Below are 17,354 nucleotides of genomic sequence, written 5' to 3' on the forward strand. Positions count from 1 at the left end.
AGATGTTCTGCTACCAGCGGTGCGGCCAGGCGAAATGGATGACGGCCTGGGGCGGCAACCGCTGGTTGGCACAGGAGACGAAATGCGCCGTGGCGGAGAAGGAGAACTGTGTTTCCTATGAGCCTTCTTGGAAGGTCGTTTAGTGGAAGTACTGGTCGATGGCTGGGAATTTGAGGTATGTAGGAAGTCTGCAGGGGACGGTTCCTTCTTGAAGGCCCGTGCATCTGACTTCTGGGTCTTCGTCTTGGCAGAAGCTGATGAAGGTGCTTGTGTCTGAGGGGTGACTGGAGGAAGAGGAGACGTCGACCGGGCGATCTTAGCACTGGCCGAACGGACAACCGTAGTGCTGAAGGTCAGATCACATGTCTGCGTCGCCACCTCCCTGGTAGTCCGAGGAGAGGCGAGGACAGTACTGTATTTCCCCGCTGGGAGCAGCGTGGGCTTCCTACTAGCAAATAGCTTGTGAGCAGCCGAGGTGGACACTTTCTTTTTGACTCGAATTTCCTGTATACAGCGTTCTTCCTTGTAGATGGGACAGTCGCGGGAGGACACTGCATGGTCACCCTGACACAACGAGGAGACGGAGGTGGACAGTCACCCTCATGGGCATCCCTGCCCCAAGTGACATTTAGCCGCATTGGAACAAGACTGGCGAGTGTGATTAAAACGCTGACACTGGTAGCAGCGTGTAGGTGTCGGGACATAGGGGCAGACAGAAATAACCTCGTAGCCCGCTTTGATGCGCGACAGCAGCTGAACACTATCAAGTGTCAAGAAAAGTGTCCGGGTCGGTACAAGGTCATTGTTGACCTTTTTCATGACCCTATGGACAGCCGTCACGCCCTGCTCAGCGAGGAAAGACTGAATCTCCTCGTCAGTCAATCCGTCGAGTGATCTAGTATATACCACACCACGAGACGAATTCAAAGTGTGGTGAGCCTCCACCCGGACAGGGAATGTGTACAGGAGTGTGGCCCGAAGCAGTTTTTGTGCCCGAAAGGTGCTCTCAGTTTCTAGTAACAAGGTACCGTTACGCAACCTGGTACAAGACTTAACAGATCTGGCTATGGCATCTACGCCCTTCTGGATAACGAAAGGGTTGACAGAGGAAAAATCCTTTCCGTCCTCAGATCGAGAAACTACGAGGAACTGTGGGGCAGGCGGTAGTACTTTTGTCACTGGGGGCTGGTCAAGTTTCCGTTTTTGGGCAGAAGTCGAGAGAGAAGGAGAGAAACCCATTGCGGAGGAATCCCCCATGATTGCCAGCATCTCTGATGGCGCGCTCCTTCCTTGTGGGGACCCTCTCAGAGGGCACTCCCGCCTTAGGTGAATGTTTACACCTCAGGTCACACCTCCCGAGAAACAGACGGAGGGACCAATCGGCATGGTCGGAAGGTGTCAGCTCAGGCAATCACCCCTCCCTGGGCCTAGCCTTTACCAGGGGGTACGTGCGTGCCTTACTTGTCTACCCAGGGCGGGGAATTACGCATTACCCCGTCACCGTCTACACGTGCGAACGCGTGGGTCGGCCTTCAGTCACGCACAGGGAGGAAGGAAGAAGAGGAAAAAGAAGGGAGGGAGGGAGAGAAAGGACAGACTGTCTCAAACGCCGAGGCGGAGACCAGAGAAGGCAAGGAGAAGAAGGCAAGGAGAAGAAGGCAAGGAGAAGAAGGCAAGGAGAAGAAGGCAAGGGAAAGAGTAAGTAAGACAGTGAGATGGAGAAGAACAAAGAAAGAAACCAACCAAAGGAAGGAAGAAACCAGAAGTGAAAAATCAAAATGACCGCAAATATAGGTCGTGGAACCGTCCGTCTCCAGACGCAGGCGCTAACTACCCCCTTGAGGGGGAGGGACTCCTTTTAGTCGCCTCCTACAACAGGCAGGAATACCTCGGGCCTATTCTAACCCCCGGACCCACAGGAGGGGTGAAAGGAGGGTATAAGATGAACATCAACAAAAGCAAAACAAGGATAATGGAATGTAGTTGAATTAAGTCGGGTGATGCTGAGGGAATTAGATTAGGAAATGAGACACTTAAAGTAGTAAAGGAGTTTCGCTATTTGGGGAGCAAAATAACTGATGATTGTCGAAGTAGAGAGGATGTAAAATTTAGACTGGCAATGGCAAGGAAAGTGTTTCTGAAGAAGAGAAATTTGTTAACATCGAGTATTGATTTGAGTGTCAGGAAGTCGTTTCTGAAAGTATTTGTATGGAGTGTAGCCATGTATGGAAGTGAAACATGGACAATAAATAGTTTGGACAAGAAGAGAATAGAAGCTTTCGAAATGTGATGCTACAGAAGAATGCTGAAGATTAGATGGGTAGATCACATAACTAATGATGAAGTATTGAATAGAAGTGGGAAGAAGAGGAGTATGTGGCACAACTTGACAAAAAGAAGGGACTGGTTAGTAGGACATGTTCTGAGGCATCAAGGGATCACAAATTTAGCATTGGAGGGCAGCGTGGAGGGTAAAAATCGTAGAGGGAGACCAAGAGATAAATACACTAAGCAGATTCAGAAGGATGTAGGTTGCAGTAGGTACTGGGAGATGAAGAAGCTTGCACAGGATAGGATAGGATAGGATAGCATGGAGAGCTGCATCAAACCAGTCTCAGGACTGAAGAGAACAACAACAACAACAACAACAACAACAACAACAACCAAAGCACATACACAATGGCGTTGATTGCATCACAATATTCCCATTACATCCCGAGATATTGAGACGCAAAGTTGACGCTTGAAACAACCGACATGCACTGCTAGCGCACGTCCTGAGGCTCAGGCGAGAACCCCATGGTGCCCGTAATCGCGATGTGATTGACAAGTATGGAGGTGTGATTACACATGTCAATCACATCGCTATTATGGGCAGCATGGAGTTCATGCCTGAGCTTCAGGACGTGCGCTAGCAGCACATGTCGGGTGTTTCAAGCGTCAACTTCGTGTCTCAATATCTCGGGATGTAATGGGAATATTGCCATGCAATCAACGCCATTGTTTATGTGCTTTGTCATGCTATGGATTGCTGAAAAAAAAATATAGGAGGTCCATTTAAAAAAACATAAGTTTGTGTTAAAAAACACATATGCTTTCGTTTTAGAATGTTTCCAAATATGTATAGCTGTTATCGTTCCAGAGATACTTTTGGGTGGACAAGATAGCTGGGACACCGTGTATATTCATCCCTCCACCCCCCCCCCCCCCCTCCCCGCCCCCACCAGCCACCACATCTACTGCATATTCCAAGAGCTTCAGGTTCTACATTCATATTTGACAGTAGAAGTGCTCCCTACCAGTGTATTGTTCACTATCCATTGATGCTGTACGAAGTGTGCTACTAACATGTCACTTCTCCCTGTAATGTGTTTCCATGTTGTTTTTTCCTCACTTCTTTTAATATCTCTTAAATTTTTGCAACTTCTGTCCACTTAAATTTACCTGATAGCTCGTTGTTTCAAATGCTTACAGTTTTATCTTCTCTAACGACCCCTCAGTCCGTGTTTCACTTCCAAACAGTGTCACACCTCTCACACATTTTCTGGGATTTCCTTTGTTCCATGTTCATATCTGATACCATACTGTCCAGTCACATTAACATGACCACCTGCCAAAAGCCTGAATAATCACCTTCTGCAGTGCAGACTGCAGCAAAACATGCAAGACAAGTCAATGAGGTTCTGGAAGGTATCAACAGGAATGTGAAGCCATGCCGACACCAGTGCTGTGGACAGCTGCGCAAGGTTTCTTGGTTGAGGATCCGTGACTTGGACTGCCTGATCGAGGTGGTCCCAGAAATTCTCTATTAGGTTTAAACCTGGGGAGTTTGGTGGGCCGGTGAGAATGGTAAACTCATCCTGGTGCTCTTTGAACCATGCACATCAATTGTGAGTTGTGTGACACGCTGCACTGTCCTGCTGTAGATACCACTGTGCCAAGGAAAAATAATCTGCACTGAGGGGTTGACATGGTCCTCATGGATACATACATACTTGTGTTGATCCATTATGCCTTCCAGAATGATGAGATCACCCAAGGAATGCCGTGAAAACATTTCCCAGACTGTAGTGCTTTCTTCTCTGGCCTGAACCCTTTGCTTTCAGATGTTTCACACAGTACATGCCAATTGCCACCTTCCAATGGAGCATAAAATGTGATCCATCTGAAAAGGCCACCATTCAGTTGCAGTACTGGCATGCAAATTTCAGCTTTTGTCGCCCTCAAACAGCAGTCAACATGGGTACATGAATAAGCTGCCTGCTGCCTTTTTGGACATCAGATAAAAGTGCTCCATTTCTGCATTACAACAACTGCACTGTTTTCCACGTCCCCCAAAATGTTTTATATACCCTCCACTGCTAGTGCTGCCACTTGCCATCTGTGAGTGGTTATTGAACATTGGACTGAACACAGGCTGTGGGCATATTAATGTGACTGGACCATGAAGTGGGACTCTTTAATTCCAGGAAGTTTTCTTTGCTCATATCAATCTACTTCGGATATAGTCCATTGAATTTTGTGCATGCAGCCACCCAAATAAAATTTCTTCCACTGATATTTCGACCACGTATCATCTGGCCATCCTCAGAGTGAGTCGCAAGACTGACTGCATCTTGAGACTAACTCTGAGGATAGCCGGTTGCATGCCCGAAATTTAATGGACTATTCATTATGCTGCGAAAAGTTGAAAATGCATATACTTCTATACTTCTGATATCTCCCCTGTTTTAGGCATACTGTGGAATATCACTTCCTAAGCAGATGAATTATCTCATTGCTTCGACTGCAGTATACCTCATTTTTATGTTAAAAAGCCACTATTCTTTTTACTATTCATTATTATCTTTCTCTTAGAGATTAATGAAGTGTGTTGCATGTTACATATTATGGTTGCCATTATTTTAAAGGAACATATAGGATGGGAATCTTCTACAATTTGTTTTATGATTTATTTATAACTACAGCTCTTCTTCACAAATCTGCCTATTACAGAGCAAAATAATATGAAACTAATGAATGAAAAATAGGAACCTGTCATACTAGCACTGTAGACAAGAATTTAGCACAGACAGGAAAAACCATCTGTAAATGCAAACTAGATAGAGAGATGAGTCTTTACTGCAGCACACAAATATTTTTTCTCCTACACTATACACTGAGGGGATTAGATTAGGAAATGAGACACTTAAAGTAGTAAAGGAGTTTTGCTATTTGGGGAGCAAAATAACTGATGATGGTCGAAGTAGAGAGGATATAAAATGTAGACTGGCAATGGCAAGGAAAGCGTTTCTGAAGAAGAGAAATTTGTTAACATCGAGTATAGATTTAAGTGTCAGGAAGTCGTTTCTGAAAGTATTTGTATGGAGTGTAGCCATGAATGGAAGTGAAACATAGACAATAAATAGTTTGGACAAGAAGAGAATAGAAGCTTTTGAAATGTGGTGCTACAGAAGAATGTTGAAGATTAGGTGGGTAGATCACGTAACTAATGAGGAGGTATTGAATAGGATTGGGGAGAAAAGTTTGTGGCACAACTTGACTAGAAGAAGGGATCGGCTGGTAGGACATGTCCTGAGGCATCAAGGGATCACAAATTTGGCATCGGAGGGCAGCGTGGAGGGTAAAAGTCGTAGAGGGAGACCAAGAGATGAATACACTAAGCAGATTCAGAAGGATGTAGGTTGCAGTAGATACTGGGAGATGAAGGAGCTTGCACAGGATAGATTAGCATGAAGAGCTGCATCAAACCAGTCTCAGGACTGAAGACCACAACAACAACAACAACAACAACAACAACAACAACAACAACACTATAATAATAGATAATGGAATAAAAATAATGTTAAGAAATAAATATAATCACACACTGTACAGCTGAGGTGTTGAGTAATCAACAGGCACATAAATACAAGTGAAATTATTCCAAGGTTTTGGACAGTGTCCTTTCTCAACCCAAAAAACACACACATACATGTACGGCTAAACTGCCTGTAACTACCCCCATATTCCACATTCAGCAAATCACTGAAATGCATGGATGAGGGTACATACCTTTTACCATATACACTTTGTGATCAAAACTATCTGGACACCTGGCTGAAAATGACTTACAAGTTCGTGGCGCCCTCCATCGGTAATGCTGGAATTCAATATGGTGTTGACCCACCCTTAGCCTTGATGACAGCTTCCACTCTTGTAGGCATATGTTTAATCAGGGGCTGGAACGTTTCTTGGGGAATGGCACCCCATTCTTCACAGACTGCTGCACTGAGGAGAGGTACTGATGGCGGTCGGTGAGGCCTGGCATGAAATCAGTGTTCCAGAACATCCAAAAGGTGTTCTATAGGATTCAGATCAGGACTCTGGAGGCCAGCCTGTTGCAGGGATGTTGTTGTTGTGTAACCACTCCGCCACAGGCCGTGCGTTATGAACAGGTGCTCGATCATGTTGAAAGATGCAATCGCCATCCCTGAATTGCTCTTCAACAGTGGGAAGCCAGAAAGTGCTTAAAACATCAATGTAGGCCTGTACTGTGATAGTGCCACGCAAAACAAGGGGTGCAAGGCCCCCCTCCATGAAAAACACAACCACACCATTACACCACCGCCTCTGAATTTTACTGTTCACGCTACACATATTGGTAGATGGCGTTCACCGGGCTGATTTGTAACTGCACACAACATTTTTCCACTGTTCAATCATCCAACGTTTATGCTCCTTACACTAAGCCAGGTGTCATTTGGCATTTACTGGCCTGATGTGTGGCTTACGAGCAGCCACTCGACCATGAAATCCAAGTTCTCTCACCTCCCACCTAACTGTCATAGTATTTGCAGTGGATCCTGATACAGTTTGGAATTCCTGTGCGATGGTCTGTATAGATGTTTGCCTATTACACGTTACGACCCTCTTCAACTGTCAGCATTCTCTGTCAGTCAACAGATGAGGTCGGCCTCTATGCTTCTGTGCTGTATGTGTCCCTTCACATTGTCATTTCACTATCATATCGGAAAGAGAGGACCTAGGGATGGTTGGTTGGTTTAAAGATTAAAGGGACCAAACTGCAAAGGCCATCGGTCCCTTGTTTCATAAACACACAGAGCATATTTAAACCATCCACCAGTCAGGCTGAAAAATAAAAAATTAATTCCGGGGGAAGAAAAGCCCCAAGGTCAACGGTAAGGCAACATGGAAAATTGAGCACAGCGACAAAAACAACATATAGAAGAAAGGCAGAAAGAATTAAAACTGTACAGCAGAGAACCGTGGCTGGCTGATCACGAAAATAAAAGGATGAGTCAGCCACCCTGCAACACGTTAAAACATCCAGCCTAAAAGATTAGGGTGGAGTCAAATTACACCACAAAACTAAGTAAAATATACAGCACAGAAGAGGGCGACGCAACAAAATTAGATGGACTTATAAAAGCCGCTTGCACGAATAAAACTTAAAACCCAATGTGCCATAGAGACATTGTCACCTAAAAGAGACGATAAATCACCAAGGAGATTAAAAGTTCGCCTGAGGGCGGTTAAAAGAGGACATTCCAACAACATATGGGCCACCATCATGACTGCATCACATCGACAATTGGGGGGGGGGGGTCCTCTCGATGCAGCAGATGACCATGCATCAGCCAAGAGTGACCAATGCCACAGCTTCCAATGATGTTTGAAGGGGCACAGGAACACTACAGGACATACACGCAGGCTCCACCTGACACACTATTGTAAGCACTATGGTGACAGTAATAGCCCCTGTATCCATAAAGGACAGGGGTCTGCATTGCCGGGAACCAGTTTTCCTGGAGGGCAATGCAGAAAGCAGGTGTCATGCTTAGAAGCTGATGTAGCTCAGGTAGATGGCTAAAATAACCGCCACAATTCCACAGGAGGTTTGCACAAAGCATGTCCTGTAGGGGCATGAAGATGCTGAAAAGGCAAATTACTTCACAGGGCCACATGCTGCCACCGACTGAGTGACTAACGTCTCAACATCCATCGTTTCTGAGGAGATGGCGAGATCCAGGTCATCAGGGGACGCAAAGAGCTCGACCTCATCCTCAGAGGCTGAGCTGACAGGAAGTGGTGGTGTTGGAACCACCGGGTCCTTATTCTTCTTAGAGAGCTTCCTCTTCTCTCTCTTGTCTTTGGGTGGAGGGTTCGCATGCTGGCATGCTGGGAGGGCTTTCCTGACATATTGTCAGGAACAGAGGAAGAGCGTGAAGCCCTTTGACCAGCAGCTGGTGACTTCTTCAGCCACTGGCTAGTGTCTTGTGAGACATTGGTAAAGTCCTTGGAAGCGACTCCCCCAAGGGAACCCTTGCGAACGAGTGAGGACGGAGGAGGCCGTTGCTTCTCTGGCTGAGTAGCTGGAGAAGGTTGTCGCTTCTCCGGCTGAGAGGTTGGGACTGACGTTCGGGGCACACTGCTCCCAAACTGGGTATTTTGGGAGTAGTGGAAGATGGAGAGGCCCCTACCAGCGGTGGGACAGGCGTAACTTGACTGCTCTGTGGGCCAACTGAGAAAGGATCCTTTGCAGGAACTGGTGGCGGCAGTGTTACAGCAGCATAACTCCTCAACATAGGTGTGGGGTTGAGTCGTTCTAGCTTCTTCTTTGCCTCTTGGTAAGTTAAACGGTCCAGGGTCTTAATTTCTCGTATCTTCCGCTCTCGTTGATAGACTGCACAGTCTGGCGAGCAGGGAGAATGATGCTCCCCACAGTTAACACGGGTGGGAGGCGGAGCACATGGAGAATTGGGATGCGAAGGTCATCCACAATCTCGACACGTGGGGCTGGCAGGGCGTCTGGGGAGGATGTGTCCGAACTTCCAGCACTGGAAGCATCGCATAGGGGTGGGACATAGGGATTGTCATCGCACTGATAGATCATGACCATGACCTTCTCGGGCAAGCAGTCGCCCTCAAAGGGCAGGATGAAAGCACCGGTAGCGATCCCCTATTATCCTTGGGCCCTCTAAAGACACGATGGAGTAAGTGTACACCTCATCGTGCCAGGTTCTCCCATAACTCGTCATCAGACTGTAGCAGAAGTTCTTTATGAAAGATAATCCCCTGGACCATATTTAAGGAGTCATGGGGAGGGACATTAATGGGTATGTCACCGAGCTTCTCACACGCAAGTAATGCCCACGACTGTGCAGATGAAGCTGCTTGTATCAGGATGGCACCGCTCCTCATTTTTGAAAGAGATACCACTTCCCCAAACTTATCTTCAAGATTGTTCACAAAGAAGAGAGGCTTAGTCCCCAAAAATGAATCCCAATCAGTTCTGCTGCACACAAAGTATCGTGGTGAATACGGCTCCTGTTTGTCCGCAGGCCTACGTCAACTCCCATGGTGTGGCTAGGGAAGGGAATGATTTGGGGTCATATGTCACAGCATTAAATTCTACCTTACTGCGCTTAGAGACGTTGGCGGTCGTTCGACCACCGGATTGAGACTTCATCCACTTCATTGCAGGTCATCCGCACCGATGCCACCCACTCTGAACAGGGGGTCTCCTCACGAGCGCCAACCAGCCGCAGGATGGCCATTGCCAGGAGTCCCAATGCCCCAGAGAGACAGGCATCTACTCCTTGGCTTACGTGGGGAGGTGTCAGCTCAGGCATCGGCAGTACGATCCCTGTGTTGTCAGGGGGCTACAACCTAGAGGGTACATGACGACTCCACCACAACGGGCTGGCTACCGTGCTGAATTTTGGTTGCCGTGGGAAGTGCATAGTTATTGTGGGTGCGGATGGTGATGCATTAAGGGTGTAACTTACGCAACCCATCAGGTGTGTATACCCAAAATGAGGGATGGTGGGTGCAGTTACGACGCCAAGATGATGAAGAGTGCCAAGGTCTTAGGGCACAGAAGACTGATGGTGCACCACGTAAGGTGTCCTTCCCCAAAAGGCTCGTACTTCTGTTGAATTTGGAAGAATGGAGGTCAAATCTTAATGGGGACCATCACATTAAAGGCCGAAATGTTGGAGACTCTTTTTAGTCGCCTCTTACAACAGGCAGGAATACCGCGGGCCTATTCTAACCCCCGAACCCGCAAGGGGGAGGACCTAGGGATGTTTGAGAGTGTGGAAATCTCACGTACAGATGTACAAAACAAGTGACACCCAATCACCTGACCACGTTCCAAGTCCGTGAGTTCCGCGGAGCGCTTCATTCTGCTCTCTCACGATGTCTAATGACTACTGAGGTCACTGATATGGAGTACCTGGCAATAGGTGGCAGCACAATGCAACTAACATGAAAAACTTATGTTTTTTGGGGTGTCCGGATACTTTTGATCACATAGTGTATTAGGGTTTCAGTGAAACCCAATGCAGTTTGTGAAGAATGACTTCTCAAATGTAAGTAATTAGCTTAATCTTGTTGTTGCAGCTCCTACTGGAGAGACATTTATGGGGCTGTAGTATATTCTTAGGTTCATTACTTTATACAGGTCCTGGAAATCCCTATTTGATATCCACCTTCAGAGGTTCAAACAAACCTGTGACTAACAACATTTGAGAAGGAAAGTTGCCACTCACCATATAGCGAAGATGCTGAGTCGCAGATAGGCACAACAATTAGATTTTCACACTTAAAGCTTTTGGCCCACGGCCTTTGTCAACAATACACACACACACACACACACACACACACACACACACACACACAGTGTCTCAGGCAACGGAAACCACACTGTGAGCAGCAGCACCAGTGCATGATTGGAGTGGCAATTGGGTGGGCTAAAGGAGGAGGCTGGGGCAGGGAGGGGGAGGGGGAGGGGGAGGAATAGTATGGTGGGGATGGTGGACAGTGAAGTGCTGTAGGTTGGGCAGTGGGCAGGGGAGAGGTGGGGAAGGGGTAGCAGAAAAGAAGAGAACTAGAGAGAAATAAATAAAAAAGAAAATAATATAAATTAAAAAAAGACTGGGTGTGGCGGTGGAACGGCAGCTGTGTAGTGCTGGGATGGGAGCAAGGAAGGGGCTGGATGGGTGAGGACAGCAACTAATGAAGGTTGAGGCCAGGCGCGTTACGGGGATGTAGGATGTATTGCAATTCAGAAAAGCTGGTGTTTGTGGGAAGGATCCATATGGCACAGGCTGTGAAACAGTCACTGAAATGAAGGATATCATGTTTGGCAGCGTGTTCCGCAACAGGATGTTGTTTCTTGGCCAGTTTGTTGGTGGCCATTCAAGCTGACACGCAGCTTGTTGCTTGTCAGACCTACATAGAATGCAGCACAGTGGTTGCAGCTTAGCTTGTGGACCATATGACTAGTTTCACAGGTAGCCCTAACTTTGATGGGATAGGTGATGTTAGTGATGGGACTGGAGTCCAGAACCTACACAATATACTCGTCCATCCTTAAACAACCCCTGCTCCCAATGCCATACCTCATTGCTCATATTCCTGTAACAGACCCAGATGCAAGACCTGTCCCATACATCCTCCCACAACCACCTAATCCAGTCCGGTCACTAACATCGCCTTTCCCATCAAAGGCAGGGCTACTGGTGAAACCAGCCATGTGGTTAACAAGCTAAGCTGCAACCACTGTGCTGCATTCTATTTAGGTACAACAACCAACAAGCTGTCTATCTGCATGAATGGCCATTGACAAACTGTGGCCAAGAAACAAGTGGACCACCATGTTGCTGAACATGCTGCCAAAGATGATATCCTTCATTTAGATGACTGCTTCACAGCCTGTGCCTTATGTATCCCTCCCACCAACACCAGCTTTCCTGAATTGCGCAGGTGGGAACTTTCCCTGCAATCCATCCTACATTCCTGTAACCCTCCTGGCCTCAACCTTCGTTAGTCGCTGTCCTCACCCATCCATCCCCTTCCCTGCTCCCATGCTAGTACTACACAGCCGCCATTCCACCACCAACCCCAGTCTTTTTTTTATTTATTTTATTTTTTAATTTTTTATTAATTTCTCTGTATTTTTCTCCTTTTCTGCTACTTCCCCCTCCCCCTCCCCATCGCTCCCCTGCCTGCTGCCCAACCTGCAGCACTTCACTGTCAGCCATCCCCACCATACTATCACTCCCCCTACCCGCCATAGCCTCCTCCGTTTTCCCACCCAGTCACCACTCCCATCATGCACTGGTGCTGCTGCTCAGTGTGGTTTCAGTTGCCTGAGACTGCAGTCGTGTGAGAGAGTTGCGTTTGCATGTGTGTGCGCGCGCGTTTGTGTGTCTATTGTTGACGAAGGCCATTGACCGAAAGCTTTAAGTGTGAACATCTTTTTGTTCTGCCTATCTGCGACTCAGCATCTCCACTATATGGTGAGTGGCAACTTTCCTTCTCCAGTATTGTTACATTCCATCCTGGATTTTCCATTGTTTGATTTAAACCTGTGACTCAGTGTATGCAGTGAAAATCAGAAACCTTACACACCTCTGTGAGTAAGCTGTTGATGCTTGTGCGCACATTCTGATACTTGGGTTGGCTCAACTCCACAAGAAGTGGCTGAAGCAATTAACAACCACCTTACAATGTGCCGCACAACATGTCAAGTGCATCCCGAAGTCTCTGTGTGTTTTCATCACCAGCATTTGCCTTGTCCTGCACAAAATACGACATAACTCACAAATCAATACAGCTAAACTCATTTGAAAGCCACCATTGATTCTTCTATCTGCTTGATGTGTCACATGACCTTTCCGCTTGAAAAATAGCCTTACAGGTTTTCCATCTCTCCCATTCCACACTCCTTGACTCTGAATATCTGTTTTTACTCCTATTTTTGTTTTAGAAATGTGGTTCCTCAACTATGGACCACCCTGTTCAATAATAGAACTGACAGCTGACTTCAGTTGGGGAAAGAATCCAACAAGAACAATCTTCACAGCTGTTAGGTGCAAGAACTATTGACCATTTACAAGTCATTAAGGAAACTATAGAATGAAGCAATGAATAGGAATTACAACTTCGTCCGGGATTTATAGATTTTGAGTAAGTGTTTGAAAATCCATTTTGTAGCAATGTGAAATAAAAATAACCCTTCATAAAAAACACATTTATACAGCACTAACGTAAAATTCACAAACATGTTAACTGGTTAGCAGTCACTTTAGTATCTATAAAGCTACATTAATCTTAACAGAAGTTCGTAATTATTAATGAAGATAACAGAAAGCTGTCTTTTAACAACTTACACTGTTTGCCCGGTTTGTTAACAGTTCCTTTCATCTTTATTTCATGACCAGCAATTTCATCATAGATACTTGACAAATATTCTTCAGGCAAGTCCTTGCTGTCACTAATACCTCTGTTGAGCCGAATGTACTGCTCTTTAGTCATTTTGCTTTTCACTTGGGGTGAATGAAGATCTGTGGTAAGCATAATGACAGAATATGCTAATACATATGCAGTATCAGCACTAGCAAAAAGACCATTGCTGGAGAAAAATAAGAAAAATCACAAATAAGAAAAATAAAATTGTTGAAAATACATGGGTAGTCTGAAAAGTTACTAAACAATGAAAGAAATCTCACATTTTTCTTCAAATATATTTTTATTTTTCAACATGATCCCATTGTAAGTCTATACAATTGTCTCTAACCCATCCAAATATTAGCTAGTGCCTTTCTCTGCAAAACAGCTGTTTAGGAGGGTGATGGCTTTATCATGTGACTAAAATTTCTGCCCTCGAGCACAACTTTCAGCCAAAGGAACAAAAGAATGCTGCTTGGGTCTAGATCTTGTGAGTAAGAAGGGTGATCAAGCAAATGAAACTGAAATTTGTGGAGTTTCACCACGACAACCGCTGAGGTGTGAGACAGCACACAGTGAGCAATCATGGCACACAGTGTGCAATCAGCTTCCCCACCCCTAAATTTTTAATCAATATGTGACAAAGACATTCTTTACATACGCTCATAGTCTCTGTTGTCTCTCTCACCTTAATTCGACACTTCTCTGGTGAAATTGGGCAATGTTATTTTCAGTGATTGCAGTTGTTGGCTGTCCCAAACGTCTATTATCACTCAAGCTGGTATGGCCATGTTTAAATTCAGGTCTCCAAAATTTCACAGTGGTAAACTACGGTACAGAGCCCCATAAACTGTGTGCAACTCAAGTTTAATTTGTGTAGGTGTACTGTCTTTCAAAAACAAATATCTATTTACAGTTTGACACTCAATTTTGTCCACTTTTACAAAAATACACGGATCAACTCACTACAATGACTATCGAACAACAACTGCACTTCCAAAATGTCTGGAATATTGGGAGTGCCTTACTTGGCACACACAACTGAACTCCTCAACTTTTGTTGACAAGTTAAGGTTGGAAACTTTTCAGACTATCCTTGTATAAATAAAAATCCTGCAGTTATATTTTTATTCAGCTGCTAATTCGTGAATTAGATTTTATAGGACACTACAGAATTCCTGGAACAATATTCCAGTACACCAGCATTCTAATAATTAAATAAATTTGCATTTTAACTTTTTACAGACATAAGGAAAATGCCCTCTTGAACGAATACATAAAAAACATAAATATGAGAATATAAAAAAATTAAGGACATAAGGTAGGAAATACATCAGGATAGATCACTATTCGACAGTACAAATAATAGGTGTGTGTAACACCTGACAGACATGCAACTTTTCTTCCCTTTTTTTTTAATTTTTAATGCTTTACTTTAGGGCTCAAAATAGGTGAGGACAGAAGTGTCCAGGTCATATCTTAAAACAGGACATTTTCTACAGAAAGGATTCCATGCTTCTTTAAGTTTGTCTACACACAGGGGCCAAAATGGCATTAGTAGGTGGGTAAAACTATAATGAATCATGAAAGTGAACCTGGAACACTTGTTAAAAGACAATAAACAAAGCTGAAAGGTAAACTGAACAGTTACGATGACACTCCTTTTTTAAGACATAATTTGGTAATAATTTCAAGGCAATCACAGTACAAGCTTGGAATTTAGATCTCCTGCACCACATTGCTACAGCAGTTAAAGACTAGAACACATTCTACATCTTTTGCTGTATCTGCTCAAACCCAGGATAGCTCAGATGACAAATACACATTAAAGTGTAAGAAGTTAAGAAACTGACATTGGGATAGGAAGTGAAGCACCATCGGTATTTCAATACAAGTGCTGCGGAGTCATCACGTAACAGATGATGATGGTGGAAAAGGTATTGTCCAACATGTGGCCTATTTAAAATTATCTCTTCATGAGAAGATGGATGAGAGGAAGCTGCCCAAGCCATAGGGATGGATTTAATTTCCAGCATGTTCCCACGGACATATGACCACTGTTCATAAGAGAGTGATAAAATATTCCTGCATATAGCAATGCTGAGATCATATGAGGGGACAGAACTGCTAAAAGTCCCAAATAGTTGAGCTGCAATGTAGGCAGCAGCATCAAGAGCCTCATTGCCCAACACACTGACATGTCTAGGAACCCATACAAATGACATTAATCCAACCATCAGTGGGCAAATAAAGACATTTCCGAATCCATTGGACTAAGTGTGACACGTATGTCTAAGTTGCAAACAGGCTATGGAGAACACCGAGGGAATCTGAGCATTTGACAGATTTAGATGCCACGTTGCTAGATGTGCAATAGTACCTGATACATGGCTAGCAGCTCAACAGTAAAAATCAAACACTGATCTAAAGGATGGCACCTGAAGACCTCTTCACTGATGGAAGAAAGGCGTATACTGTACCATGGTCACACTCTGAGTAATTGGTTTGAAAGGAGGTGCTCCCTCATCCTGCATAAAAAGCTCCAGACAAGTCAAGCAAATGATCAAAGCTAGAGTAGTGTTCTTTTGTAGTGAAGTCCATGGGAGGGGGGAAGTAGGAGGGGGGGAGGAGAGAGGGGGGGGCAGAGAGTGAAGCACACCATGCCTCTTATTGTTGGCCAAGAAACTTAATAAAAAATGGGAGCATACAATACGTATCTCGCCAGAAAACAGCAGTAATTTGGCAGCTTCCACCAGACAGAGGCTCGTAAGTGGACTGATGGGGAAAGCACCAGCATCCAAGCAGATTCCATAGTGATGAATACTGTTAAGGTGACATATAATAAACTGTCATGCAGGTGAATATAGGATTCATCCATTGTTCAGCTACGACTGGATTAAGAATTGATACTAATGAAGGAGTGCCCAGTCCAGTTCCAAGGAGGTCCACTTAGAATGTGCAGGGCATTGAGAAAACAGACACAGCAGGCTGCCAAGCAGAATATATGGGAGGAAACATATATGCATAGGAGGACAATAACCAGCTGAGCTTTCAAATTAGTTTTGTAGAGAGTTCTCTTTTGCAGTGTGAGCAGAGTGAAGAGAGATCTTAGCTAGGGTGGATAATGAGGATATGGCAGATGAGAGGGATGGGAGAGAGGGCAACCAGAAGTATTATCTTACTTTAAAAATTCCAAAATAAAATTTGACTGGGAAAGAAGACAATATAAAATAGAAGATATGCTATAACTCTTAGTTATGAGCAAAATTGGCATTGCCAGTATATTTTATGTCATGGGGGCAGAAGATTATGCAGAGGAGGAAATAGTTAACTGTATTTTTATTTTTAAGATAATTTTGTACATCACTACAATACATACTTTGGATTACATTCACAGTATCTGCTGGCAAATTTCTCCATTAGCCTATCAATCTTCTGTGCTTCACCAGGTAGTCTGAAGCCTTCAAGGAAATATCTAAGAGCAGATACTATATCCCGGTTGCTGAAGTTCATTAGGTCAACATATGCATACATAACCTGCAAAATAATTCTAATATTTAAATAACATCCTTCATACTGGGTTTATAATGCAAGGCAGTTACAACAGGGAAATTTTTAGTTTTCAAGTGTATTGTGAGGAAACTAACAATCAATGTTATCACTGCAAATTTTATATTACAAATATCTGAGTTTATAATTAGCCTACTCTATTCCTTTTTTATTGAAGTCTTACTTATAGTTTCATTGTCTGAATTTTATATTACAGAAAAACTATGTATTTTAGTATTCCAAACTGCAAACAATGTAGCAAAGTGATTAATTTCCACTCTTTTGTGAGAAACAGAATTTAAATTATAAGCAGCTTTGACACTTGAAAATGAACTTTATTTATTTCTGCTGCTTTTTATACAACTTGAAGGGTTATGAGGAGTGCAAAGGAGCTGCAGCTCTACACTATAAAATTTAAACAGGCAGTGCAGCCAAACTAATAGTATGCGTGGAAAAAGAAACACCTGGCTTATTAGGAGAAACACCTATGCACTTGAGTTGTAACTGAATTTTTTCTGAAGTGGTTAAGACAATGTCAAAACATTACAATGAATGAGTAATGTCCA

At 44.3% G+C, this 17,354-nt stretch overlaps 1 protein-coding gene across 1 annotated transcript in view; it reads right to left on the minus strand.

The window, feature by feature from the left end:
- LOC126174966 (brefeldin A-inhibited guanine nucleotide-exchange protein 1) overlaps window positions 1-17,354 on the minus strand; it is a 264,490-nt gene that overhangs the window by 119,979 nt on the left and 127,157 nt on the right. The window contains exons 13-14 of the mRNA XM_049921435.1: window positions 16,619-16,776; window positions 13,182-13,423 (exon numbers count right to left, since the gene is read on the minus strand). Coding sequence (XP_049777392.1) covers window positions 13,182-13,423; window positions 16,619-16,776 — 400 coding nt within the window. The remainder of the gene's footprint in view (window positions 1-13,181; window positions 13,424-16,618; window positions 16,777-17,354) is intronic.

Source organism: Schistocerca cancellata, chromosome 3 (assembly GCF_023864275.1).
Source record: "Schistocerca cancellata isolate TAMUIC-IGC-003103 chromosome 3, iqSchCanc2.1, whole genome shotgun sequence".
NCBI classification, from domain to species: Eukaryota; Metazoa; Arthropoda; class Insecta; order Orthoptera; family Acrididae; genus Schistocerca; species Schistocerca cancellata.